We start from the raw sequence: 26,484 nt of genomic DNA on the forward strand, positions 1-26,484 counted from the left end.
TACCATTTGCTGACAAACCAAGTATCATATTCAAGTCAAATCTGGGAACAAAACGCATGACAACAGATACTGACACTGGTAAGGGACACAATTCTACCTTGTAGGTTGCAATATGCTAGATGCATCAGCCAGTCATTGTTGAGGAGGGAACTTACCTTGTTGGTCATTGGATCAAAGAACAGATCTCTGTATGTGAGGTTTGATGCACTCAGCTTCGGAGACATGTAGTTTCTCATCCGGAAAGTATCACCTACAATAAAGCAAACATTATGACTCTGTAGAGGACTAACACACAGTTTCACTACACTATGCATGCTGTATAAGACGTTCATACATTGTTCACAAATTTACCATCTATTTACCATCAAAACCTATTGCATGCAGTATCCATGAAGTATTATCAAAGAGTTATCAACCATGGCAGCTTGATTGTTCAAACAGTTCCTAGAAGTCTGCCTGTACCTTTATAAGTGAGTGAGTGAGTATGGTTTAATGCCGCTTTTAGCAATATTCCAGCAATATCACGGCGGGTGATACCAGAAATGGGCTTCACATATTGTACCCATGTGGGGAATCGAACCCGGGTCTTCGGGTGACGAGCCAACACTTTAACCTCCAGTTTACCCCACTTCCCCGTACCTATATAAGAGTGACAGGAGGGTGTTCCAAGTGCGAATTAGAAATAGATATCTGAAAACACTGAATTTATGCACCCAACTCTATTATACATATAAGAACAGAGACAGGCCAGACATATATTGTAGTGACAGCTACCTACAGGACCATGATGCCTCATTTTCAAAATAAAACATTGTCAAGACCCTGACTCAACATCACTGAGTCTAAATGTCAGGATCAAATACATGGATGTCAAAACTACTCAACACAAACCTTCATTGAAAACCCGTGACAAAGTTGATGGTCTGAATCCAGACGGAACAGCTCCCATAGCCTGAAGGACATCAGACACAGTCGTCTGTGGAAATATGTGAATGATTGATTGAATGAATGGAAAGTAACCATTCCAATAAAATGATCTGTAAACTCGTAAAATGTGAAACAGATCCAAAACACATGTAATTTGTCAAAAGGACTGTGCAGATGACTATGAACACTAGGTTAACAGCATGGAATTCTGGGTAGGAAAATTGCAATATGTCTAATGTGGCTGCCACCCGTGCTTGTTTTGAAAATGTTGATATGTTGATGGCTGGATATTCAACCTCCAATGTGTGGAATCCATGTTGACATAGGCTCCCAAGTTTTCACATTGTGGATCATGGATCAACCGATCTCAGTGACTTAAGAGTGTCACCATAACCCAATGCCACAGGTCACTGCTAAAGATATCCGTCACAGGTTGGTCTGGTTGAGACTTTTGTGTTTACAGCCATTGTCACATATCTGGAAACTCTCAGTGAAATGAAAGATGCTGTTGATCCAAATGAAATCACAAATGGTAATTACCTCAGATGTGAAATCATAGAAGGAATTGATCTCAGTGAAATCACAGATGGAACTTATTGCTTAGAAATCAGAGAAAGAATAGATCCAAGTGAAATTACAAATGGTACAAATCCTGTCCTGAGCTCACCTGCACAGAAGAATCCTAGTATTTATGGCCATGCCCATACTCTAACAGCTGAGTTCAGCATAAAACTAAACTCACTCACCACACTCCAACGATGACCTAAGATAGTTGTAGCACTAAGATTGCTTTGTGCAAGTGGGCCCTGGACAATGATATTAGCATGATGCTGACACCTACCTCCTTCACTGCTTTCCTTATACCTCCCCATAGCTTCTTAGCTCTGAAATTATAATGAAACATGTTTCAAAACATAACCAGAATTTTTTACAATCTCATAAAATCACACCTTGCACTCCAGTTCCATAACTCTCAGCCAGAGGAGGATCTGAGGTTACCTCCAGAAGAGGTAACACCAAGTGACCTTTCTAATCAGCCAGTCAGCATGAAGGATTCTAAATTCAGTATGAGTGAGCTCAGCCTTCAGACCTGTGTGTCTGATTTCTTTTGCTTGAAAAAAAATTGAAACAACACATTTGTATTGTTGATAATGGACACCTAGACATTAAGATATGTTCTCTATCCCCTTGAATATAAGCAGCATGACAATTACACCCATCAGGGAGGAGGATTGATAGAATATTTGTGTTTTGTGTGGGCTTTTGCTTGTATAAATGAAAACTGCAGACACAGGGTGTTTAGGATCCTAGCTAGATCTGAGTAGCTCAGGAACATGAATATCCTCCATTTGGATTGGGCAGTTTGCTCAGGATTCTACAGACCTTCTACAGTGGTGTCATCACATCTTGTGGCAGGGGGGCACATTATCACAAATGGTGAAGCCCTAAGCAAGAGCATATCTTTGATAGACCAGGATTGTACTTGGGCCTGGTCTCAGATCAGTGATCATAATAGCTACATCTTTGACCATGAGGCCACAAAAGACGTTTATATGTCCTTCTTTGCTTGTGCGTGACAGGAATGATGAACAATACGATCTTCTAAATCAACTCAGTTTGACTTTGAGTGTGGCTGATTTTAAACTCCTAAAATTAATTTGAAATTGAGGATGCTAAACCCGAAGCAACATATTGTGATTTGAATGAATCCTTTGATCAGTCAGATCACAGCATATCAAAGAAATCTCGAGTCTCTTTGAGTTTTGCTATGGGCAACACTTTATCAAAGACTGACTGACTGATTTTTGGTTTTACGCCGCTTTTAGCAATATTCCAGCAACATCACGGCGGGGGACACCAGAAATGGGCTTCACACATAGTACCCATGTGGAGATTCGAACCCGGGTCTTCAGCGTGACGAGCCAACGCTTTAACCACCAGGCTACCCCCACCGCCCCCTTTATCAAAGAGGTCAAATCCAACTACTCACCTGGCTGATTTGGGTTTCTCCTCACCATCAGCAGCATCTTCATCTTCTTCTTCCTCGTCTTCCTCTGTGATAACATCATAGTACATTAGTTTTAATACTTTAAGTTTTGGTAACTATCGGACAGTGTGACAAGTGAATGAGTGAGATATACACTGCCTTGAACAATATTTCATATCACTGGATGTCAGCTTTAGGAAGGATGAAAACTCACAGTGATGCACGTTATGGATGTTGACTATGTTTGATGAAACCTGGAAGTACAGGAATGGTACTGACCAACCTAGAAACATAATCAGGAAATTCTGGGATTCAATTCCTATGTTTCTGGAAGTCCTTTTCTACACAGCAAATTGTGTAATCTCAGATGATGCATCCGTGGAACTCACTTGATACGAAAATACCTCGATCTGCAACTGATGGCAGCATACTGAATGTGCTGCCTTTAACACCAGTGTGACCAATATTTAATTAACATCATGCTGTATCAGTTTGACGGGAGAGGAAATCTCAAAGTGATGCAGATCTTAGCGCTTTTATACATTGATGAACCCAAAAGCACAGGTATGATGCTGACAAACCTTGAAACGATCAAAGTAAACTGGGATTCAGACCACATAGCGTTCTGTCACATCCAAGGGAAATAACTCTGCTGTCCAACCCTTCCCTTCTACTATATCAGTAACCAGATCAGGAAGTATTATGTTGGTTTGAAGAGTTGGAAGTTAGGGTTTGTTTCCAACTTCCAGAGAAAATGTAAGATATATGAGAGATACATAATAATTATCATAATCATCCTGACTTACCATCGTCTTGCTGGACAGACTTGAACTTATTGTGCATCTGTAAACAATACAGCTTACATTATACAAACAGATAAACATCTAGCATGACAGATACTAATTCCAACTTTCAGAAGAATGAAATTGTGACACCCAGGTAGCAACCTCTTATAAAAGTATTATCTACTAAACATACAAGTTACAGTACAAGTATGAAATGTTTTTGAATAGTTTCTTTGTCTTCAATACCTCCATTAATATTCTAGCTGTATCACAGCAAGCCTGAGTTGGTCAGACAAACCAATGGTTGACATTATGAAGGTCAGATGTCAAGCAACTAACAAATAAGCCATCTGAACAACATACATTAGGGCACTTAGGACCTAGTTACTGCATCCCACATAGAGGCACCTGAACAACATACATTAGGGCACTTAGGACCTAGTTACTGCATCCCACATAGAGCCACCTGAACAACATTCATTAGGGCACTTAGGACCTAGTTACTGCATCCCACATAGAGCCACCTGAACAACATACAGTAGGGCACTTAGGACCTAGTTACTCCATCCCACATAGAGGCACCTGAACAACATACATTAGGGCACTTAGGACCTAGTTACTGCATCCCACATAGAGGCACCTGAACAACATACATTAGGGCACTTAGGACCTAGTTACTGCATCCCACATAGCAGCATAGAGCCACCCTGAACAATTCTAGGGCATACATTAGAGGCACTTAGGGACTTGGGACCTAGTTACTCCATCCCACATAGAGCCACCTGAACAACATACATTAGGGCACTTAGGACCTAGTTACTGCATCCCACATAGAGCCACCTGAACAACATTCATTAGGGCACTTAGGACCTAGTTACTGCATCCCACATAGAGCCACCTGAACTAAACAGGACCAGTTACATTAGGGCACTTGGGACCTAGTTACTCCATCCCACATAGAGCCACCTGAACAACATAGCCACCATTAGGGCACTTAGGACCTAGTTACTCCATCCCACATAGAGCCACCTGAACAACATACATTAGGGCACTTAGAGGAGGGCACTAGTTACTGCATCCCACATAGAGCCACCTGAACAACATCCCACATTAGGGCACTTAGGACCTAGGTTACTGCATCCCACATAGAGCCACCTGAACAACATTCATTAGGGCACTTTAGGACCTAGGGTTACTGCATCCCACATAGAGCCACCTGAACAACATACAGTAGGGCACTTAGGACCTAGTTACTCCATCCCACATAGAGGCACCTGAACAACATACATTAGGGCACTTAGGACCTAGTTACTCCATCCCACATAGAGGCACCTGAACAACATACATCCCACATCCCACATAGAGCCACCTGAACAACATACAGTAGGGCACTTAGGACCTAGTTACTGCATCCCACATAGAGCCACCTGAACAACATACAGTAGGGCACTTAGGACCTAGTTACTCCATCCCACATAGAGCCACCTGAACAACATACATTAGGGCACTTAGGACCTAGTTACTGCATCCCACATAGAGCCACCTGAACAACATACAGTAGGGCACTAAGGACCTAGTTACTGCAACTGCATCCAACATAGAGGCACCTGGGACATACACACATCACGCATCACATTCACAGCTGATTTTCAGGGGCACTATGGAAATTTAAAACTTAACAATTAAGATGAATAACAATACAGTGTTCATACAAATTATCAGCAATCAAATTTAAGGCCATTTTTAGGGGCTTTTCAAGGAACTATAGAAACATATAACACATAAGTAGATGAATTACACGAGGTTGGTCAAATGTGGGACTGATCATCGGAGGGAAATAACTCTTAGCTTCATCGCTGCACTGGGAAAGTTTTGCTTGCAAAGGAGATTGATTAGCACCCACTGTCATTGCAAGGTATTTTTATTTGGATTAGTTTCCTGTAAAATCATAACGCAAGACGTAAATATAGGGCCTTTTTGGGGGGGGGGGTTGGTAAATCAATGGCAATTACGGCATTTCAATGCTTAAACGAATTTAGCGCCTTTTTAGTGTAAAACATCCAAATTTCAGGCTTTTCCAAGCCTGTGGGAACCCTGTGATATAACATCAAAAGTTAAACAATGATATCAAGATGTGAATGATAAAAAGACAACAAAGTAAGATGTCCTAAAATATACATTGTTTTGTTGTACCATGTCAGTGTTCATTCTACAGAGTGGAATCATGACATAGTAAGATCTTAGTATACAAGAAATCCCACTGTGCATCAAGTCAGTATCCGGTTCATCCTTTCAGACTGATACTGCTAGTGAAGTGGTTGTCTGTTACCCATGCTTCTTTGGTAACCCCCTTTCTGAACATCAACCAAAGGCCCTGTGTTGTTTGGCAACCAGAATGAACACTGACTGCATGCTGACCAAGAAAGCTAAGCAGCCTGGCCTACCTGTAAGTATGTAGAGGGGACAAGGCCTTTCTCTCCATCACTGTTCTCAGCCACCCACCATCCATCATCCCTGAAACACATTTTCACTTTCATTGTGTAACAATGTTCCAAGTGTAATACATTATATCTGTTGACATTCAGCAGGGGCACTGGTCAGCTCTATATTTACACTGTGCTATTTTTAGACACAGTTCTGGAATGTACTACAACCCAACACACATTACACATACAACCCCTTATAGTATAGTCAAGGTGTAATCAAGATCCCTTATAGTACACTCAAGGTGTCATTATCCTTTATAGTACAATCAAAACTCATGAGGCGAGGTGAAATTGGGTTTTACTTAGGAATATTTCGCTCATATGATGACATGCATGTGTGTGTATGTGTGGCTGCTTGTCCTAGCACACTGAGATACCATGCTGCAGTTAAGCATGAATACCCCACTCAGACACATTATACTGACTCTGAGCCAACCAGTCCTGTTGTATTCATTAATGCCACAGGAAGAGACCAACAAGTACGATATTTTCACGTCTTTTGGTATGACGCGGATGGGGATCGAACGATCTATCCACTACACCATGGGGGCGGTGCTTAAAACTCATATACATACTGTAGAGCATGGATATATCACTATCCAAATATGCCTTAATTTCAAATAATTATGTAATTTTTAGAGTAAAATTGATATTTTCGACTTATCCTGACTCATGCTTATTGCTTGTCTTCTTCTTCTTTGCGAACATAGTGGAACACGTGTATTTCCCTATTGAAGTTCCCTTCAATAAAAAATCACTAATTAGAACTCACCACGAGTTACCTCCCTTCCACAAGCGCGGGAACGAGGGCGCCACATCCACCCATGTGCCTCACCCACTCCTCATATACTGAGCCCAACATTTGAATTTTCAGGGAAATCCAAAGTGTTATGTGGGGAGGATGGGAGGGCTTACCTCATGAGTCAGGATAAGTATAAAATATCAATTTTACTCTAAAAATTACATATTTTTCCTTATCCTGACTCATGCTTATTGCTTGTAGAATCCGACGGAAAAGGAGGTGGGAATATATAATACTTTGGATTTTAATAATTAGTGATTTGAACTGTGATGATTGTAATAACCCTATGGGAACTTCATAAAGGCACTGAACTGATGAATTCCTGCTGCTAACTTATCAGCTGCCATATAAAGGTTATTACAATTTACTTATTATGATAAAAGTATATATAACATTAATACAATGCTTAAGACTAATAGACTTAAGCTTGTTAATATGATAGCATAAACTCCTTAGATTTTGTTAGCTAAAATACTTTTATGATATAAACATAGTACTGAGATTAAACTTAAGCTAAATATAAAATAGCAAAAACTCCTTAGAGTTTATTAGCTAATATACTTTTATGATATAAACATAGTACTGAGCTTAAGATATGATTAAACTTAAGCTATATATATAATAGCAAAACTCCGTAGAGTTTGTTAGCTAATACATTTTATAATGTAACCATAATGCTTAAGATATAATGAATCTTAAGCTAAATATATAATAGCAAAAAACTCTTTAGAGTTTGTTAGCTAATATACTTATATGATATAAACATAGTACTGAGCTTAAGATATGGTTAAACTTAAGCTATGTATATAATAGCAAAACTCCGTAGAGTTTGTTAGCTAATACATTTTATAATGTAACCATAATGCTTAAGATATGATGAAACTTTAAGCTAAAGTATAAATATATAATAGCAAAAAAGCTTTAGAGTTTACCAATTTCAGGCTAATATACTGCCAAGGAAATATATGATATAAACATAGTACTGAGTTTTAAGATATGAATAGAGTTCTTAAGCTACATATAATAATAGCAAAAAAAACTCCAAAACTACCAAAAGGCACCAGAGTTTGTTAGCTAATACATGTTATAATGTAACCATAATGCTATGGGGATAAGATATGATGAAACTTATATGATATAAACATAGTACTGAGCTTAAGATATGAATAAATATATAATAGCAAAAACTCTGTAGAGTTTGTTAGCTAATATATATAATTTATGATATATGAGCTAAATATATATAATAGAGTTTGTTGCTTAATTTTTATGATATGATAATTACTGTGCTTAAGATATAGCTACATATATAATAATAAAAACTCTGTAGAGTTTGTTAGCTAATACATTTATAATGTAACCATAGTACTGAGCTTAAGATATGATTAACTTAAGCTGAATATATAATAACAAACTCCGTAGAGTTGTTAGCTTATATATTGTATGATATAATAACCATAGTACTGAGCTTAAGATAATAAAAGAACTTAAGCAAACTATATATAGCATGTAGCTATTTAGTACTGTTATAAGATAAGTAGAAATCTGTAAGATTGACTTATCTTCTCTGAGGAACTGTCAACTGTTGTGCGAGGAACATGGGACCGAATTGGTGGATACCTGAGACGTCCTTGGTGGTGATATCTCTCAGATAGTGGTTGGCAAACACCATATCGGATCTCCAGAAATAACCCTCCATTATGGTATTTCAATAGCACTTGCCGTGTAGATCAAGTGTAGATGTTAGCGCTCTAATATCATGAGGATTAGAAGCTCTTGGAGGGTCGAGTCCTGCAGTCTTGTAGGCACGTAGTATGACAGTTCTGATCAAAAAGGAGATAGTAGTACGTGAGACTTCAGTCTCGTAGCTTGTTGATAGAGGAAATAAATCTCTTGAATTTTTCCCTCCTGTTTGGCTCGGTGGAGATATATTTTCAGTGCTCTTACTGGCCATCGTGATAGATTCATCGTATCATGGGGTCCAAGTATATCATCAAAGCGTCTTCATAAACCTCACTTGTGAGGTGTTGAGCACTATATTCAGATCCCAAGTTGGGCGTGAAACTTCCGTTTTAATCCTCCAATCGGAAAGCTCGTAGCAAAGGCGAGTAACTGGGTTAAGGTTAACTTGATGCCCGTTCTCAGTTATGACAGAGCTATTGCTGCAAGATAGGTGGACAAGTTGAGCCTTTTAAAATCTTAGTCTGGCGTAGATAACATAAGTAGTCAGCCACTTGAGGATGAGTAGCATATCTAGCTGTAAATCCTTTCTTTGCAGCATAATTGACAAAACTGTGCCATTTGTCATCATTATAAGTTGCAAGTTGAGTTACGCGGGGCAAGCTAGACTGCTTTGCGGCTCTGGCTGAATAACCTGTTATTCAGACGCGCCTTGATACAATCCATATGTGAAGTTGGAATATTTCTGGCTTTCGATGCGGATGTATTAACAGATTCGAGCACTCAGTAAGATGTAGTATTGGTTGTCCGATTTCTTGAATAAGAGTTGGAAACCGTTCTGCGCTGGTCAGTAGGCGTGACCAAATTCAGATGGAGGCTCTGCGTTTGACTGATTTTGAGTAAACTTGTGAGATTAACGCTGGTGGCGGAAAAGCGTACGCGTTGAGACCTTCCCACGATATGCTTAGTGCGTCTGTTGCCAATGCTAGTGGGTCTGGAACTGGCGATACGAATGTGTCAGTTGTTTGTTGAATCGAGTGGCAAATAGGTCTATTAGTGGAGTTCCTATTTCCTTGATAATTTGAATGAATATCTCTGTATGGAGCATTCATTCTGTCGGCGATGGTATGTGTGGCCGAGAGAGAGCGTCTGCTATCACATTCTTTGCTCCTGGAATGTGATATGCTCTGACATGTATGTTGAGATTGTCGATTAAATCGAACAATTGAAAACATAGAGTCGATAGGTTAGGGGACCTGGTTGAGCTTAGTTTGTTCACATAAAAACGCCACTGTCGAATTGACTGTGTGAATCATCCACTGGGTATACTGTAGTAAGTTGCTCCAGTGCATTAAGGCGTTTAACACTGCTTGCATCTCTAGCAGATTTATGTGTAATTTGCTCTCTTGATTGCTCATAGCCCTGATGCCGTCCTGTTGGCAAGATGGGCTCCCCAACCTTGTAGTGACACATCTACGTGAGAAGTGTTATCGATTCCAGCTCTATTAGCGAGGCGATCTATTCAAACATTCGATCTCTTGGTCCACCATAGTAGATGAGGTTTGACCTGAACCCGATAAATTGAGCGGTAGAGATTCGTCTAGATCTTGAATTGATGATGACTTGTAAGGGATGTAATTGTAGTCTGCCTCTGCCTGTCATGTCTTGAGCTGAAGTGCGTAACCCCAACAGACTCTGCCACTGTCGTAGTGGTAGCGGAGAGAGTAAGGCTTGTGGAATTGACTGTTGGATCTTGATCCATGGTCCTCCGGTACAATTATACGATTCTGCGCCGTTACAAATCAAAAACCTAGAATTAGCAGATCTTGCGAAGGTTCTAGGTCCAACTTAGGTAGGTTTACTAACCATCTAGTTGTGTTAGTAGCTTGATGATGAAATTCAACTGTAGTCTGAGACGCTGTGGATTTGGATCCACTTGTATCCCGTCGTCTAGGTAAATTTGCTGCGAAGTCCTTGACGATGTAGGTGCACAACCAGGTGTGACTGCCATCGTTGAACTTTCTACTGCCGTGCCCTCGTCCTTACTTGACAGGGGAGGTCTCTAACCTCAAGAAGGCAGCCCAATCATGAAGGTTCAGATTAGCTGGACTGTAAGGAGGCTTGCTCGTTCACTGATATATTGTTGTCACTTGCAACCTAAGTCTTGAACTGTGAACTATGATCGACCTCTGCGTAGGGCGTTGTCCATTGCGGTCCAATCAGAACAAGGCATTTTGATTCTGTAGAGTACCCGCGCTGTGATGTCACCGGTGTAGCAGGAAAAGGAACCTTGTATAATATAGTGCCGTCGTTGATATTAGAACAATCGTCGGTCTTCACCGTAGCTTCCCGAAGTTACCCGAGTGACCACGTGTTTCAAGGGTTAATGGTAAACGGGCGAACCTCCGGGGCGAAATACCTCGCTCTGTAATATTAATGCTGGGTAGGTTATTTTCCTGGCTGTCGTGAAAGTAACTTCAGTCTTGAAGATAATTCGACTTCCTTATATAAAGGTTCAATAAAACTTGCAAGTTGTCAGCTTGTAGACTGTATACATGAATGTATCGTCATAATTGTAGAATTAAAGCTGAACTTGTTGTACATATTTCTTCTCAGAAATCGTTGACGATTATGAGTTATACTACGCTGTAACAAGGCTGCTGTTCAATTTCGTTATTGAATTGTCTGCAGATCTAGCGTAATGGTCGCATGTAGATAATCGTATCGTAGTCCAGGATTGCATACCTAGCAATCTATACGGAAAAGTTGATTCCTGTGAAGATCTCAAACGAAGCGTTGTTGATGCCCTTGATGTAGGTAGTCGGCTTGAAGATCCTTAATTAGGCTCTTCATCTGTTGATAAAATAATACAGCGGCGTTCTGTGTTGTAAACAGCCTGTGCAATTGTCTTCAGCGTAGGCTTGTAGGCGGCATATGGCATACAGTTGATAGACAACTCATGCGATGTCTTGAGCGGACTGGCAGTGGCTATATATGGCGAGTGGCTAGTATATGGAGACCTTGGAGCAGACTTCCTCGGTGACGCCGGGACTTAGCTCTCGAAGTAAGTATCCTTCTAGATCTTCTGGGTGAAGTAGACTTGGAGCCACTTAGCCTTAGCGACCTTCCAGCGAAAGTATCGAGTCAGAGTCCAATCAATATATGAGCTTGCTTGCTTGAAGCGACCTCTGTGTTCTACAGGGTGTGGGCTCGGCGAAGCGCTCCTCCTCCAGCGATGTCATTACGCAGAACTGGTGAGGCTCTAGCTCCTCGCCGGGCTGACCTGGGACTTCCTTAGCGAAGGGTCTAGAGTCCGCTCAATATATGAGCGCTTGCCTTGAAGCGACCTCTGTGTTCTACAGGGTGTGGGCTCGGCGAAGCGCTCCTCCTCCGCGATGTCCCTCGCAACTGGTGAGGCTCTAGCTCCTTCGCAGAGGTTCAATATATGAGCGCTTGCTTTGCGAACGACCTCTGTGTTCTACAGGGTGTGGGCTCGGCACAGCGCTTCTCCTCCGCGATGTCCCTCGCAACTGGTGAGGCTCTAGCTCCTTCGAGGAGGCGGCCTGGGACTTCCTTAGCGAAGTGTTCGCTACGGGCTGGATTGCCCTTCGCGGAGGCGCGTTTGTGGGCTCTGGGGCCCTGTATGACTTATTATGGGTTGGGCTCTGAGGCCCGTGGCTCTGGGGCCTCTGTAAACCGTAACGGTCCTCCATCAGTCTCATGATTTGGTTGACCAGGTCGTCTGGGATGGTCTGCGCTGGCGTTGAGGGTGTCCTCTCTGTGATAGTGACGGGACCCTCAGTTATAATCTCCGGCGTCAGCGTAGGCATCTCTGGTTGCATGTTGATCTGCGCTGAAGTGACGGTAGCCGATACCGGTCACTTCTTATAACGTACATCTGGAATGATAATCGGAATGTCATCATCATATAAACATAATTCTGAATATCAGAAGCAAAGTTTTTTAGTAGCCTTCGTGGATTTCCCTTTTGACGAAGCTGTAGACCTGGGGGTTCGGAGCGTACGTTGAGACGAAGTGGAAGCTCTTCTAGTCTTAGATTGTGATGAAGGAACGTCCTGGGATGCAGGTCGCTTCTAGGATATAGCGGACTGCGTCCCACGCTTATCCCCCGAAGGTAACTCAGGATATATCTGACTCCGATCTATTAGCCATGACTGAAGATTGTTTCCGAGATCTATCTGCCATCCGTCACAAGACGGAATTTATCAAAGGCAGAATTAGACAAATTAATACATAATTTAGAGCGTGAAACAATAGAGCATGGAGATATGCAACTAGGGCATCTTAAATGCGGATCGGTAGCAGAGTAATTTACAAACAGTGCAGATTTTTATTAACGCAAACTGCTGAGCAAACAAGGTGAACCGTGAATCAAGCAGCAGAAACACGAACAATTATCAATGCATGTTGAATAAGGATACTAGTTACACCTCTATAGATGAATATAAGAGGTAACAAACTAAATATAAATAAAGGATATAGTGTGCAGGGAGACACAGGTGCTCTCACGTCTTGCTCACTGGGCGAAGAAGGAGAGAGTGAGGCACATGGGTGGAGGTGGCGCCCTCGTTCCCGCGCTTGTGGAAGGGAGGTAACTCGTTGTGAGTTCTAATTAGTGATTTTTTATTGAAGGGAACTTCAATAGGGAAATACACGTGTTCCACTATGTTCGCAAAGAAGAAGAAGACAAGCAATAAGCATGAGTCAGGATAAGGAAAAATATGACCACTACATATATACATAGTATGAAGCAATACAATTATTTCGTGAAGCTATATTCACTAATACAATATATTGCTCACACTTACCCAATGCTAACCATGACAACGGGGGGTCAAATACTTATACCACTTGTATACTCTGTATTCAACACACAAGGAAAACTGCTAGTTACTAAAGGTTGGAAGTTCGGTACAATCTCGAATGAATAACCAACAGATGACACATGATGTTTTCCAACTACCTTGTCTCAATGATGGTGAGGATGTCACCTTTCTTGAATCCAAGATCTCCCTCTTCTTCACCAGCATAGTCCTCCACAGCTACAAACTGCCGCATCTGGAAGTAACACTTTGTGTTTAATCACACGTGGAGTAAGCAGGGTGAGTGGGTGGCTGAGTGGGGGCCATTTTCAGACACTTTATACAAGTCTAACATGTAGTGAGTGAGTGAGTTTAGTTTTACACCAGTTTTTAGCAATATTCCAGCAATATCATGGTGGAGGACACCCGAAATGGGCTTCACATATTGAACCTAAGTGGGAACCCAGGTCTTCGGGGTGACGAGTGAACGCTTTAACCACTGGGCTACCCCACCGCCCCAGTCTAACATGTAAGGTGATGCTGTAGCTGTGACAACACTCTGACGTTACTCACAGAGGGTGTCGTCTCTATGGTTGCTTTTGTTCCTCCATCCTCATCCTCATCATCATCATCATCATCATCTTCTTCATCATCTTCATCTTCCTCATCCTCTTCTTCTTCTTCATCTTCTTCTGTTTTCTTGGCTACCTTTGCATTCCTGTACACAAACAGATAATACCGATGTGTGACTACCACTAGACACAAATTCATGATCAAAAGCTATTTCCATGAGAATTAATGTCCTACAATGAGACTAAATGGATACGGTTATGCAAGGTGACTTCACTGATTGTATGTCATCTTATCCCACTGGCATGGTTCTCTGTTACTATGACGGGCACTGGTTTGCCTAGTTTTGACACAAGCATTGACAGGCCACTATGATATAGTGGCAATGCTGCTAAATGTGATGTTAAACAACAAATTATTTAAAATAGTGGAGTTGTTGTCTAGAGGAAGCTAATAATGAAACAGTATTTCAGTTACACCACAACAGGTCATAGTCAGGCACAGTCAAAACAAGCCCATGGCATAGATATCTGATGAACCTCATGACAAAGGTGTTGACAGTCAATGACCCTAATAAAAGTGACATGGAGATTTGAGGTATGCAAGAAGGGCTTCCCACAAAGATGCATCTGAACATATGTCCACTGAGTGGTACATGGTCAAATCTGGACCAAGTAAAACCAGTGGTCGCTGACACTTTGTTTACTTCAGTTTCCATTTGTATGGCCTGGGTGACATGAAAATGGACCCCCATGGCCAGAGACCAGGTTTACTCCCGAACCATATCTGTACAAAGATCATAGAGCATAGGTTTCAGTACTTTTGTTGAGATGGTTTGGTTTCTTCTTCCTCCTCTTCATCTTCCTCCTCCTCTTCTTCCTCATATTCATCTTCATCATCTTCCTCTTCCTCTTCATCTACTTTTGTTTTGGCAGCTGTGGGTTTATCTAGGCAAATTGTTTCACACTCACATCAATATTGGTATGCCCAGAGGTTTTGTAATATACTTGAGTTTAAAAAGACAAAAAGAGTAAACGTTGGACTGTCACTGAGTATTTCTCACTCTAAAATAATCAAGTATAATAAAGTAGTGAGCTTAAAACATGGTTGGGATTCCACAAAACAATTTAACCCCCTTTAAATCCAATACTCAAAGTAGTAAGCTTTGAGCAGGAACTGGGCCCAGGGCTGATGTTTCTTTAGGAAGAGTCAGATATGTTTTATAAGCAATATTTTCTACGAAACAATTCATCTTCTTCTGAACACAAACAAATATCTCTACCCTTTTTATCAGTGGGTTTGACTTTAGCTTCAGACTCTTCCTCCTCTTCTTCTTCCTCCTCCTCTTCCTCTGCATCCTCCTCCTCCTCAACCTCCTCCTCTTCACCTTCCTCCTCTTCCTCACTTACCTCCCCCGCCTCGCGACGCATCTTCCTAGAAAGGGATTTCTCTGTCTTTAATTATGACATGAGGGTAATGACAAGGTCATCTTGACTCCCATTCTTTATTTGGCACACTGTACATACTGTATCACATTTTTATATATGTAGCATGATCAATTTGGATTAACATAATCTCTATAACAGTTTATTCACTTATAATACTTAGTGTGTTTTAGTATTTTCTTTTAAGCGTTCAATTAAACGGAAACAAAACACTAACTTTAAAAGTGTCAAAATACGGATGTGTTGTTTCTTCACGGAATACAATTTGCTTATTACTACTTTGACAGATTTTACTTGTGTTCAGCGCTATTCTCACTGCGCTGCCCAAAGCAACACCTGTTCTGCTAGGCAAAGTTTTAAATACTGTGAGTGAGTATGAGTGGGTGGGTGAGTTCAATTTTACACCGCACTCAGCAATATTCCAGCTATATGGCGGCGGTCTGTACCAATCGAGTCTACACCAGACAATCAATTGATCAACAGCATAAACATCAATCTACGAATTTGGGATACGTTGATGTGTGAACCATGTCAGCGAGCCTGACAACCCAATCCCGTTAGTATGCCAAGCATACTGGATCTTCATGGGTGAATGTTCTCAGAAACTGGAAACTAGCAATCAGCTGTATGCACATTTTTCACAATTCTACCTGTGATTCAGTTAAACAATACCCAATGAATTAACTTTAAAGAAATTTGGTGCAATGTTCGTACTACAGCAAATGACCAGTGAATATCTAGGTTAGAATTGGTCTTCAGCAACCCATGCTTGTCAAAAGGTGTCTAATGCGATAGAAGTAACTTGGTTGACACATGTCATCGTATCCCAAATGCATAGATCGATACTCATGCTGTTGATCATTGTATTGTCATTATTTACAGACCGCCACCAAATAGCTGGAATATTGCAGAGTGTGGTGTTAAATGACAAATAAAGAATGAAAATGACATGCAAATATCGTAATTACAACCAAAAAGGTTACCAGTATAACATCAGGCAGTTATCTTGTTCGAGGAATATATCCATCAATATATACACATAAGAACAATATCCCGTACATTTAAAGCTGTAATTATGTGGAATAATGACAACTACATGAGTGGGGTGGTGAGGTAGTATGGTTTTATGCCACTGGCAGCAATATTCCAACAACTTCAAGGAATCACCAGAAATAGGCTTTGTACAGTCAGAATTACAACCATGCTGGGTGACAAGTGAATGTTCTAACCATTAGACTATCCTATCAAATTGATACGTAACTGAAGGAACACAACAAACGTCTATCCACTTAAGTATAAAGATACCTGATAATAATAATAATAATAATAATAATAATAAGAGTACTTTTATAGCGCCTCATCCACATCACCCAGGGACATGCTCTAAGCGCATAACATATATACAGGTTCTATGTACAGGAAAGTTGACGTCATAGATATTTCTTGAAGAGGTGAGTTTTGAGCTTGGACTTAAAGACTGGGAGTGATGGAGAGGTTTTAAGATCCGATGGTAGAGAGTTCCAGAGAGTGGCAGCAGCATGAGAAAATGAATTTGCACCAAAGGTTTTGAGTTTGCACACAGGAATAACTAGCAAGAGTTGATCGCTGGAGCGGAGAGATGTTTCAGGTTTGTACAGTGTTATCAAATCATGGAGGTATGCTGGACCAATGCTATTAACAGACTGATAAACAAGGGAGAGCAATGATATACAGTAAGACTTACTTGAGATACTGTTCTTCATTCTCATCTGGCTGCAGCTTTGTCATCGTCTCGCTCAGCTGGGTCTGAGACAAGTGGAAAACTATGGCTTTACAAAAATTCACTACTTTATCAAAGTAACGATGTAAATGCAGCACTATCATTGACATTTAGGATGTGTGTAAACATAAGAGTTGCTTGATGTACTCAACCATGATCTTGAACACTGAAATTATAACACAAAAACAACCATAACAACGTTTTTCAATAAATATCATCATCTTACTGAAGGAAAGAATTGACTGTGTTTCCATCTTATCCATTCTTTACATATATTGTCAAAGGATGAATCATATACTCACTGCCATTTGAATGAATTAGTTTTGTAGTCAAATTATTAATATCTGTGAATGTTTGAAACTAGAAAACTATTTTTCAGACCATTAGTTTAGTTCTTGGCCAGGTGTCAAATTTCTGTTGTAAATCAATCCCTGAAAACAGGAAAATTATCTCCTTACCTGCCATACTTCCAAACGCTTTGTTTCAAAGGTTTTTTATTTGCATAGTTCTTCACTTTGCTGGGCTCATCCTCCTAGAAAATAATTAACACAAACCATGTATAAAGATACCCTCAAATAAAACACATTAATGCTTGGTGTCAAGCAACCTGTGAAACAATTACATATATACAGGTTCTATGTACAGGAAAGTTGGCGATCATAGATATTTCTTGAAGAGGTGAGTTTTGAGCTTGGACTTAAAGACTGGGAGTGATGGAGAGGTTTTAAGATCCGATGGTAGAGAGTTAGAGAGTGGCAGCAGCATGAGAAAATGAATTTGCACCAAAGGTTTTGAGTTTGCACACAGGAATAACTAGCAAGAGTTGATCGCTGAGCGAGAGATCTTTCAGGTTTGTACAGTGTTATCAAATCATGGAGGTATGCTGGACCAATGCTATTAACAGACTGATAAACAAGGGAGAGCAATGATATACAGTAAGACTTACTTGAGATACTGTTCTTCATTCTCATCTGGCTGCAGCTTTGTCATCGCCTCCGGCTCAGCTGGGTCTGAGACAAGTGGAAAACTATGGCTTTACAAAAAATTCACTACTTTATCAAAGTAACGATGTAAATGCAGCACTATCATTGACATTTAGGATGTGTGTAAACATAAGAGTTGCTTTGATGTACTCAACCATGAACTTGAACACTGAAATTATAACACAAAAACAACCATAACAACGTTTTTCAATAAATATCATCATCTTACTGAAGGAAAGAATTGACTGTGTTTCCATCTTATCCATTCTTTACATATATTGTCAAAGGATGAATCATATACTCACTGCCATTTGAATGAATTAGTTTTGTAGTCAAATTATTAATATCTGTGAATGTTTGAAACTAGAAAACTATTTTTCAGACCATTAGTTTAGTTCTTGGCCAGGTGTCAAATTTCTGTTGTAAATCAATCCCTGAAAACAGGAAAATTATCTCCTTACCTGCCATACTTCCAAACGCTTTGTTTCAAAGGTTTTTTTATTTGCATAGTTCTTCACTTTGCTGGGCTCATCCTCCTAGAAAATAATTAACACAAACCATGTATAAAGATACCTCAAATAAAACACATTAATGCTTGGTGTCAAGCAACCTGTGAAACAATTACTGACACAACTACCAATCCAGATTTATTTGTAAATAAAAATATGTTAAAACCAAACAATTACTGAGGTTCTGATATGGCTGAGCTTTACCTTTCATACTAGGTAACCATTTTGTCATGACGATATTTATTACTCATTGTGCTAAGTATGTTTATTAACAAAGGTTACCTCTTTGAGCTCCTTTACAATGTTTAGCAATGGAGAAACTTCTTGTTTCAAGTCAAAACAGCTGAAATGGAGATACTCTTTTATCAACAAAGGTTGCATCAGTGTGCAAAGTTACAGCTTAATGATTTTGATGACATACAAAAGAGTTATTAACTCCAATGTTACAATGTTCCTTTGCTCAAATGTGATGTCTTCACCATCATGATTAATTAGCAAGTACAGTCATCCCTTGCAATAATGCGTTATGTAATAGTTACTATAATGCAGGTGTCTAATAACACGGGGGGGGTTGTCATCCATGTACCCCAAGACCCGCGTTATGGCGAGGGATTACTGTAATTACTATTGCAGCTTCACAGTTCTAAGAATGAACAAACAAATGAACAAATCTAATATTTCCCAGATATGATATTAAGTATCATATCAAGTAACATATAATAATATATACAAGACTGTGACTTGGAACATGTCCTACATCAGGATGTTACCAGGTACAAATTCAACTCCAACAAACTTGTCACCTACTTTTTGTACAGCTGTCTCAACTTTTCTTCCTTGTCTTTCAGTTTGGTGTTATCAAGAGTCTTGTTACTTTCCTTCACCAGCTTTTCAACCTGTTTGTCAATCAATAAAACACACGTAAAGACAAGACATTCTATGATAGTGAGTGAATGTTGTTCCATAGCTCTAGTTACATCAACTTTATGACAGCTGCCTGTAACAATAAAACATGGCAACTCAAACCAGTGATTGATGGTGTGAGCTTTAATGACTCATGCATGCAGTTGTTATTCATATTCAACAGCCATTTGGATCACTTAGTCCAGATTATGTCTTCCATACATCATTAGGGTCAATAGGCACAAGATATTGAAATGCATTTTATACTTTGATAACCATAACATGATTACTGCTTGCACTGGGATCATGATATGCATGGTCTCTATACAGTTAATAGTAATTGTGTCAGTCTTATTTAGAACTCAAAAGCAAAGAGACATCATCTTAATCAAGTATTAAAGAAAATGTATGTGTGTCTATTATCATCTTTGTGATCGAGTTTGAATTCAGGACCTAAAATAGCAGAAACTGAGAAAGTTGAAATTTTGACATTCAGGGAATCAGTGAGTTTGTTTAGTTTTTTGCATCAACACTCTTTCACTCTGTATTTGAGGAACTATCTATAAGTTAAAATTATCCATATTTCGCTAACTGGAATAATAATCTAAGGCTAACTGAAATATGAATGTTTAAAAATGAAAAAAGAGTTTTCTATAGAAACCCAAAGAAACCTTATTTGTTTGAAAGGATTAATTAAACTAATGATCATGTATAAATTTTACTTAGACACTCCTCTACAGGTCAATTATCCCATACATTATTGTTAGAGGACATGAAGTCTTATCACCAATGTTTGTCACTCTTCGGACAGACATGCTTTTCTAACTGGATTCTAGATGTTAAACTTGCACAAGCAAAGACACAAGGCAGTTCAATTCTTACTTTTTTCAGAGGCACAGGGCAGTTTAACTGGTAGTTTTCTCAGTGCCCTCTTAATTTAACCTGACAATAAAACTACAAATTTAAGATGTTTCACTTTGCAAGAGATATGAAAGATCTGTGAATGTAAGTTCTTGACAGGATACACAATGTTCAGGCTGTCATGAACTTAGATTGGTTGGTTGGTTTGTTGGTTGTTTAACACTGCACTCCACAGTATTCCAGCTATATGGCAGCGGTCTGTAAATAATTGAGTCTGGACCAAACAATCCAGTGATCAACATCATGAGCATCAATCTTCGCAATTGGCACATGATGACATGTGTCAACCAAGTCAGCAAGCCTGACCACCTGATCCCGTTAGTCGCCTCTTACGGCAAGCATGGGTTACTGAAGACCATTTCTAACCCGGATCTTCAATGATCATCATCAGATCATGAACACAGAAACAAATGTGGATAGGTGACTGTAACTGACTGGGCTGACAGTGAAGGCAATAACTCTCTGGAGTCTAAACAGTGTTCCTGCTTTGGTTCTTCAGGTTTGCATTGCCACATTAAACAATTTGTAGTGTCCCTTATCCCATATTTCCAGGAGAAAACTAAAAACAATCTCAATCACATTTTCCCCACTTCTTAGGGATTTTTCATTAAAATCTGTAAAGCAACTAAAAACATATACATAGGCTGATACCCCACCTCCACCCCTGTCCTGAAAGTTTATTAAATGACAATTGAAACGCATGTGAAAATGAAGTGTGCATCCCCCTTTCTCAAGAGCGTGCACACACACACACACACACCCCTTCTCTAAATGCTGTACCCGCCCCTGATATATATTTATCTGCTTTAGCATATGTGTAGCCTGCACATGTTCATCACTCTAAAGAAGTCTGCAATGTATGAACATATTTTATTCACATTGAAATGGATTACGGAAACCAATTTAGAAATCTCTCTCCATGTCTGTCTGTTAATGTACAATATCGTCAACCTCTACTTCGGATTGGAACATTCTAATTTTTCTAATGATATTAGATAGCATGTCACAACACGTTTCGAAGCTGAGTTGTTTCTTAATATCCCTTACACTGTGATGAGAACCGAACACAGCTCTGAATGAATTTTTAACTCATGTACAAAATGTCAGGAGAAAGTTTGCGTAGTGGTAATCGTGATGCATTAGCATCATTACATTATTCGCAAAATACACATCAATTTATGTGAAATTGAGTGAGAATTCATCGTGTATCTTGCTTGACAACAGAGATAAAAAGAAATACTGCTCCTTTAAAAAACAGCATGACAAGTTACCCTCTTCTTCAAGGCATCTGCTTCTTTCGTTGCCTTAGGTAATGGTCCTAATTGTTTTGGCATTTTGAAGTTAACTGTATGTAAGCACCCAAGAAATCACTGTCATTTATATTTCAGATCAGGAACACCGCCGCCATATTTCAACAATGTTTGTAGGGGGCGCTCTTTCCGTGAGGTTCTCCGAATAAATGTTATCATTTGTTTTGGGCACACTATATTATGTACAACGTTATTTCGAAAATGTAAGAAACGAAATTACATGTCAGAACATATATATCAACTGAATCAATGGCATAACCATTTCTATAATGTTAATTACATACAAATATTTATTGATGACATTACGTATAATAGGCCCCGTCTTGTAAGTAGGAATCACTAGACGAACAACCACGCTGCATGCGCTGCTGTAAGTTTAAAAATAGTATATACATTATAGTATAGACGGGTGCAAGTCTTACGCTGTGAGGAACCCTCAAGCGCAGCGCGCGTGAAATGTGGGACTAGTTTATATTATTCCACAAGAAGGTCATGAAACCACTTGGGAGTACTGCACTTTACTAAATTACGTCCCACGTTGGGTATATGATATTTTAATTCATTGTATGTGATGTGTGACAGTCTTTGGTGTCTTTGTATGCGTTCTTAAGCAATATTGCTTTTTGAAGAGATTGATATTGCGTTGTTATTTACGTTGTCCAATGTTCGATCATCTTTAGTTTTTACGGTAAAAAACAACTGGTTACCGGTATATATTGTCATATGTACGCGGTTTTATTCTTGATGCCAGTCTTTTGCATTGCAAGTCCCTGTGATGGTGATTACGTGGCTAATGATCTGGAACAGCGTCTTAAGCTTAAAAATTAATATTCGTACTAGTAATTTGAACCCCTTAAAACATGAGTTTCATGGGAAAATGAATGTAAGTTGCCTCAAGATGACTTTTTACCTTTTTCAGATTAGGAGTGCTAGCCTGTCCAACAAGATGGCAGGTTTTCTCACAAGACAAGTATTAGTGCATAATCAGAAACTGTTATCCTTACCACCATGTGTGTACTTTAATCCTTCACGGACTAAAGTAGGAATTTATGAACCAGACAAAAAAGTCGGGTTATGGAAAACCATTGCCGTCACACAAAACCCTCCTAAAAGAGGGCATGAAAGGACTGAAACAAGAAATCAAATTGTTTGGACAGGAAGTAAAAGAGAAATGTTATGCTGATCCGTTTGTCGATGTGCAAGACGGAGACTACACATACGAGTGGAAGATGAATACCAGGGAGGACATTGACAAGTGGATGGTGACCACTGATCATGACAACAACGAGGGACTGAGCAAAGCCTCATTAGTGCTTAGTACAAACAATACTGCAATGTTTCATGGGTATTTATCACAAGAAGTGATGAAGGACGGCATTCAGAAGCGTAGTGGGTATGCTGGGATACGTTCTCCCAGTAGCTTTGTAAGTAATTATGTGGTATTGTTAGTTTAATGTGTGGTGATGGGGTAGCCTTGTGGTTAAACCATTCACTCATCACACCAAAGACCCTGGTTTTATTCCTCAAAAGGATACAAACTGTGGAGCCCATTTCTGAAGTCCTCTGCTGTGATATTGATGGAATATTGCTACAAGGGGGGTAAAACTATGCTCACTGACTCCAGTGTCTTTTCATATTTAATACACCCGTGAGGGTCTGGGTTAGAATGAACCTTCAGTAACCCATGCTTGTCGTAAGAGGCGACTAACGGGATCGGGTGGTCAGGCTCGCTGACTTGGTTGATACATGTCATCGGTTCCCCATTACGCAGATCAATGCTCATGTTGTTGATCACTGGATTGTCTGGTCCAGACTCGATTATTTCCAGACCACCGCCATATCGCTGGAATATTGCTGAGTGCGTGTACAACTAAACTCACTCACTTTAATACAGAGGAACCAGGAGAATCTCTTCATTTTCAGAAAGTAAAGAAACCTAAATATTGCAGACTTGACTGGGATTTTTGTTTCATGGTCTTTGAATCAATGAGAGGCTTAGCCGCTTTAGTGATGACAGAAGCGAACACTTCATTGCAGATGTTAAGATTTTCTTGATCCTCATAGTATACTCCAGTCATAGGTTTAGACAGGTTTTTAGAACTATAACATGGTCAAAGACTGTATAAGGACCCGTGAAGATCCGGGGTAGAATAGGTCTTAAGCAACCCATGCTTGCCACAAAAGGCGACTATGCTTGTCGTAAGAGGCGACTAACGGGATCGGGTGGTCAGGCTCGCTGACTTGGTTGACACGTCATCGATTCCCAATTGCGCAGATCGATGCTTATGCTGTTCATCACTGGATTGTCTGGTCCAGACTTGACTATTTACAGACCGCCGCCATATAGCTGGAATATTGCTGAGTGTGGCGTTAAACTAAACTCACTCACTCAAAGACTGTATCCACTTTCTGAAAAGAAGTCATGTTAAACCCATGTGAGCATGGTGAGGATCAAGGAAATAATGGAAACCAAACATTTCATTTTCAAAAATTATTAATTTAATTAATTAATATAACTCTTCACCGTCAATAACCAGCCTTTGTTGAAATGTTGCATTAATGATGCACCGAACCTATTACTGTAAGTATTTTGTTAACAAGAATATACTTTCAAGTGACAAGATTCTGGAGTCTTAGAATGTGCCATGATTACTGTACTATTACTACAAAGGGATACTTTACTGGCTCTCTAGTGTTTGATGCATGCTTCAAGTACCTCTGTGATATAGTCGTACAACAAAACACTGATAAGGAACAATCACTGCTACAACTTTATGGCTGTTTGTTTTACAGAAGTCATTCAAGAGAAAGGTCTCCTATGACTGGTCTATTTTCAACTGTTTGGTGATGCGAGTTCGTGGGGATGGGCGCACCTATATGATCAACATTCACATGAATCGAACCTTTGACGTTGGCTGGAATGATCAGTATAACTATGGCCTCTTCACCAGAGGTGGGCCATACTGGCAGGTTGCTAAGGTTGGTTAGTTTTAAAGTACAGCACACACTGTAATGACTTCTAGACAGCTGCAGTCCTGCTATTAAACTAAAGGGACAGTACACGGACCATTCTGAAGCATTGTTTTATGAACAAACTCCCAAGCTTTTCTCTTTTAGCTGTTGTCTTGTTTGTAAACATTGTGAAGAAATGCAGTTAGTCAGAAATACCAGACAGGCTTAATGGGTACCCAGCAGGAGATGGTAATGAGAATGCAGATTGACGGCATGTACTTAGGTTCTATTATCCCCAGCCTATTATTATTTCCACCCAAATATGTATATACTGATCTACTTGTTCACCAATGTTGATAACGATACGCTATTTAACCTTTGTATTTTCATTGATACGGTGTTGAAAAAATAGTGTAAATGCATTATGTTAACTTCAGATGAATTTTGTTAGTGGCGCAGTATGTATGTATGTTCACCCATTTATACAAAATAAAATGAATGATGGTATATTATCCCCATGGAGTTGAGAAATGTGAACACACACTTTCAGCATGTGTGGTATACACAGTGTCAGTGTTTCTATTATAACTATTATGCACCTCTCATGTACTTCAGATTCCTTTCTCCAAGTTCTACCTGACCAGCAAAGGCCGAATCCAAGATAAGCAGGAGCCAATACAGCTGACCAATGTGTCGACCATGGGCCTGAGTATAGGGGACGGCAACGAGGGGCCCTTCTCCCTCGAGATAGACTATATTGGACTCATGTATGATGAGAACCACTATGAAGAATTTGCTTATGAAATGTATGAGGCAAATCCAGCTCATGTGGGTACATGAGAAACTTGTTTCGTGTTTGGAAAAAATCATGTGAAATATTTTGAAATAACATTTACAACTTGTTTGTCATTTTTATTTCATTATCAAGAAGTACAGAAATTATTGGTGGGTGTCTGTGTGACTGTTACAAATCAGAATTAGGAAAGATTTCATGACATATAACTAACAAAACAACACAATCCTGTTTTCAAGCACTTACAATCCTACTGCACACTTCATACACAATCTATAAATATACAAAACATACAAGAAAACATTCTTTGCAGTAATAGTCCAGAAGAGGAACTCTTTAGATTAACAGGGTGTCAGACTACATAAGTTTCAGTTTCATGTCGTTCTGTAAGAGAATGCATGACTGAGGATTTGGATAAATATGTAAATCGTCAGCTGCAGGGGAAGAGCACAGGTGCTATTCCCACAAGTATTCTGTCACAATCACCTGACTTGCCATGCAGTTTAGTCATTGTTTCACTCCATAGAATATGTCAATTTCAAGATAAATCAACTTCATAAATATGTGCATAATTAAATCACCATAACCTGAAATCATTGATTTGTGACACAAACAAAACATAATAATGCATAGTCCAGTTGAGGATCAGCGAAGCAAGATGTATGGACATTGCTTGATATCAATACTAAAATATTGACTGACACCAGTTACAGCAGGCAAGATTATTGCTACTAGAATTTGTCCATTCACCACAGGACCTAACATAGTCTGGCCTTTATTCAGTAGTCTGGGGTGTAAGTTCGGGCAAATTCTTACAGCACAATAAGTTCAACTAACAGCAAATAAACC

General features: G+C 39.7%; 2 protein-coding genes across 5 annotated transcripts in view; one reads left to right on the forward strand and one right to left on the reverse strand.

Annotated features, from left to right (window-relative positions):
* Positions 1 to 21,998, reverse strand: part of LOC124287433 (nephrocystin-1-like) — a 45,774-nt gene extending 23,776 nt beyond the window's left edge. For 3 of the 4 annotated variants that reach the window (XM_046723983.1, XM_046723981.1, XM_046723982.1), the window contains exons 1-15: positions 21,852 to 21,998; positions 19,564 to 19,652; positions 19,039 to 19,099; positions 18,709 to 18,783; positions 17,229 to 17,290; positions 15,343 to 15,494; positions 14,881 to 15,007; positions 14,064 to 14,208; positions 13,652 to 13,746; positions 6,144 to 6,213; positions 3,721 to 3,757; positions 2,918 to 2,981; positions 1,769 to 1,811; positions 892 to 976; positions 156 to 250 (exon numbers count right to left, since the gene is read on the reverse strand). In XM_046723983.1, coding sequence (XP_046579939.1) covers positions 156 to 250; positions 892 to 976; positions 1,769 to 1,811; positions 2,918 to 2,981; positions 3,721 to 3,757; positions 6,144 to 6,213; positions 13,652 to 13,746; positions 14,064 to 14,208; positions 14,881 to 15,007; positions 15,343 to 15,494; positions 17,229 to 17,290; positions 18,709 to 18,783; positions 19,039 to 19,099; positions 19,564 to 19,652; positions 21,852 to 21,914 — 1,263 coding nt within the window. In that variant the 5' untranslated portion in view covers positions 21,915 to 21,998. Of the gene's footprint in view, positions 1 to 155; positions 251 to 891; positions 977 to 1,768; positions 1,812 to 2,917; positions 2,982 to 3,720; positions 3,758 to 6,143; positions 6,214 to 13,651; positions 13,747 to 14,063; positions 14,209 to 14,880; positions 15,008 to 15,342; positions 15,495 to 17,228; positions 17,291 to 17,722; positions 17,799 to 18,708; positions 18,784 to 19,038; positions 19,100 to 19,563; positions 19,653 to 21,851 lie in introns of those variants that run through there. The other variant, XM_046723985.1, reaches the window with a different exon arrangement.
* Positions 21,999 to 22,333: 335 nt separating this feature from the next.
* Positions 22,334 to 25,737, forward strand: LOC124287409 (complex I intermediate-associated protein 30, mitochondrial-like). The gene is made up of 4 exons (XM_046723944.1): positions 22,334 to 22,432; positions 22,810 to 23,314; positions 24,684 to 24,869; positions 25,458 to 25,737. Exons 2-4 carry the CDS (start codon positions 22,940 to 22,942, stop codon positions 25,680 to 25,682), a joined length of 786 nt encoding a protein of 261 aa, XP_046579900.1. The 5' UTR covers positions 22,334 to 22,432; positions 22,810 to 22,939; the 3' UTR covers positions 25,683 to 25,737.
* Positions 25,738 to 26,484: the final 747 nt, after the last annotated feature.

Source organism: Haliotis rubra, unplaced genomic scaffold (assembly GCF_003918875.1).
Source record: "Haliotis rubra isolate DU_JTF1 unplaced genomic scaffold, ASM391887v1 Scf40, whole genome shotgun sequence".
In the NCBI taxonomy this organism is placed as follows: Eukaryota; Metazoa; Mollusca; class Gastropoda; order Lepetellida; family Haliotidae; genus Haliotis; species Haliotis rubra.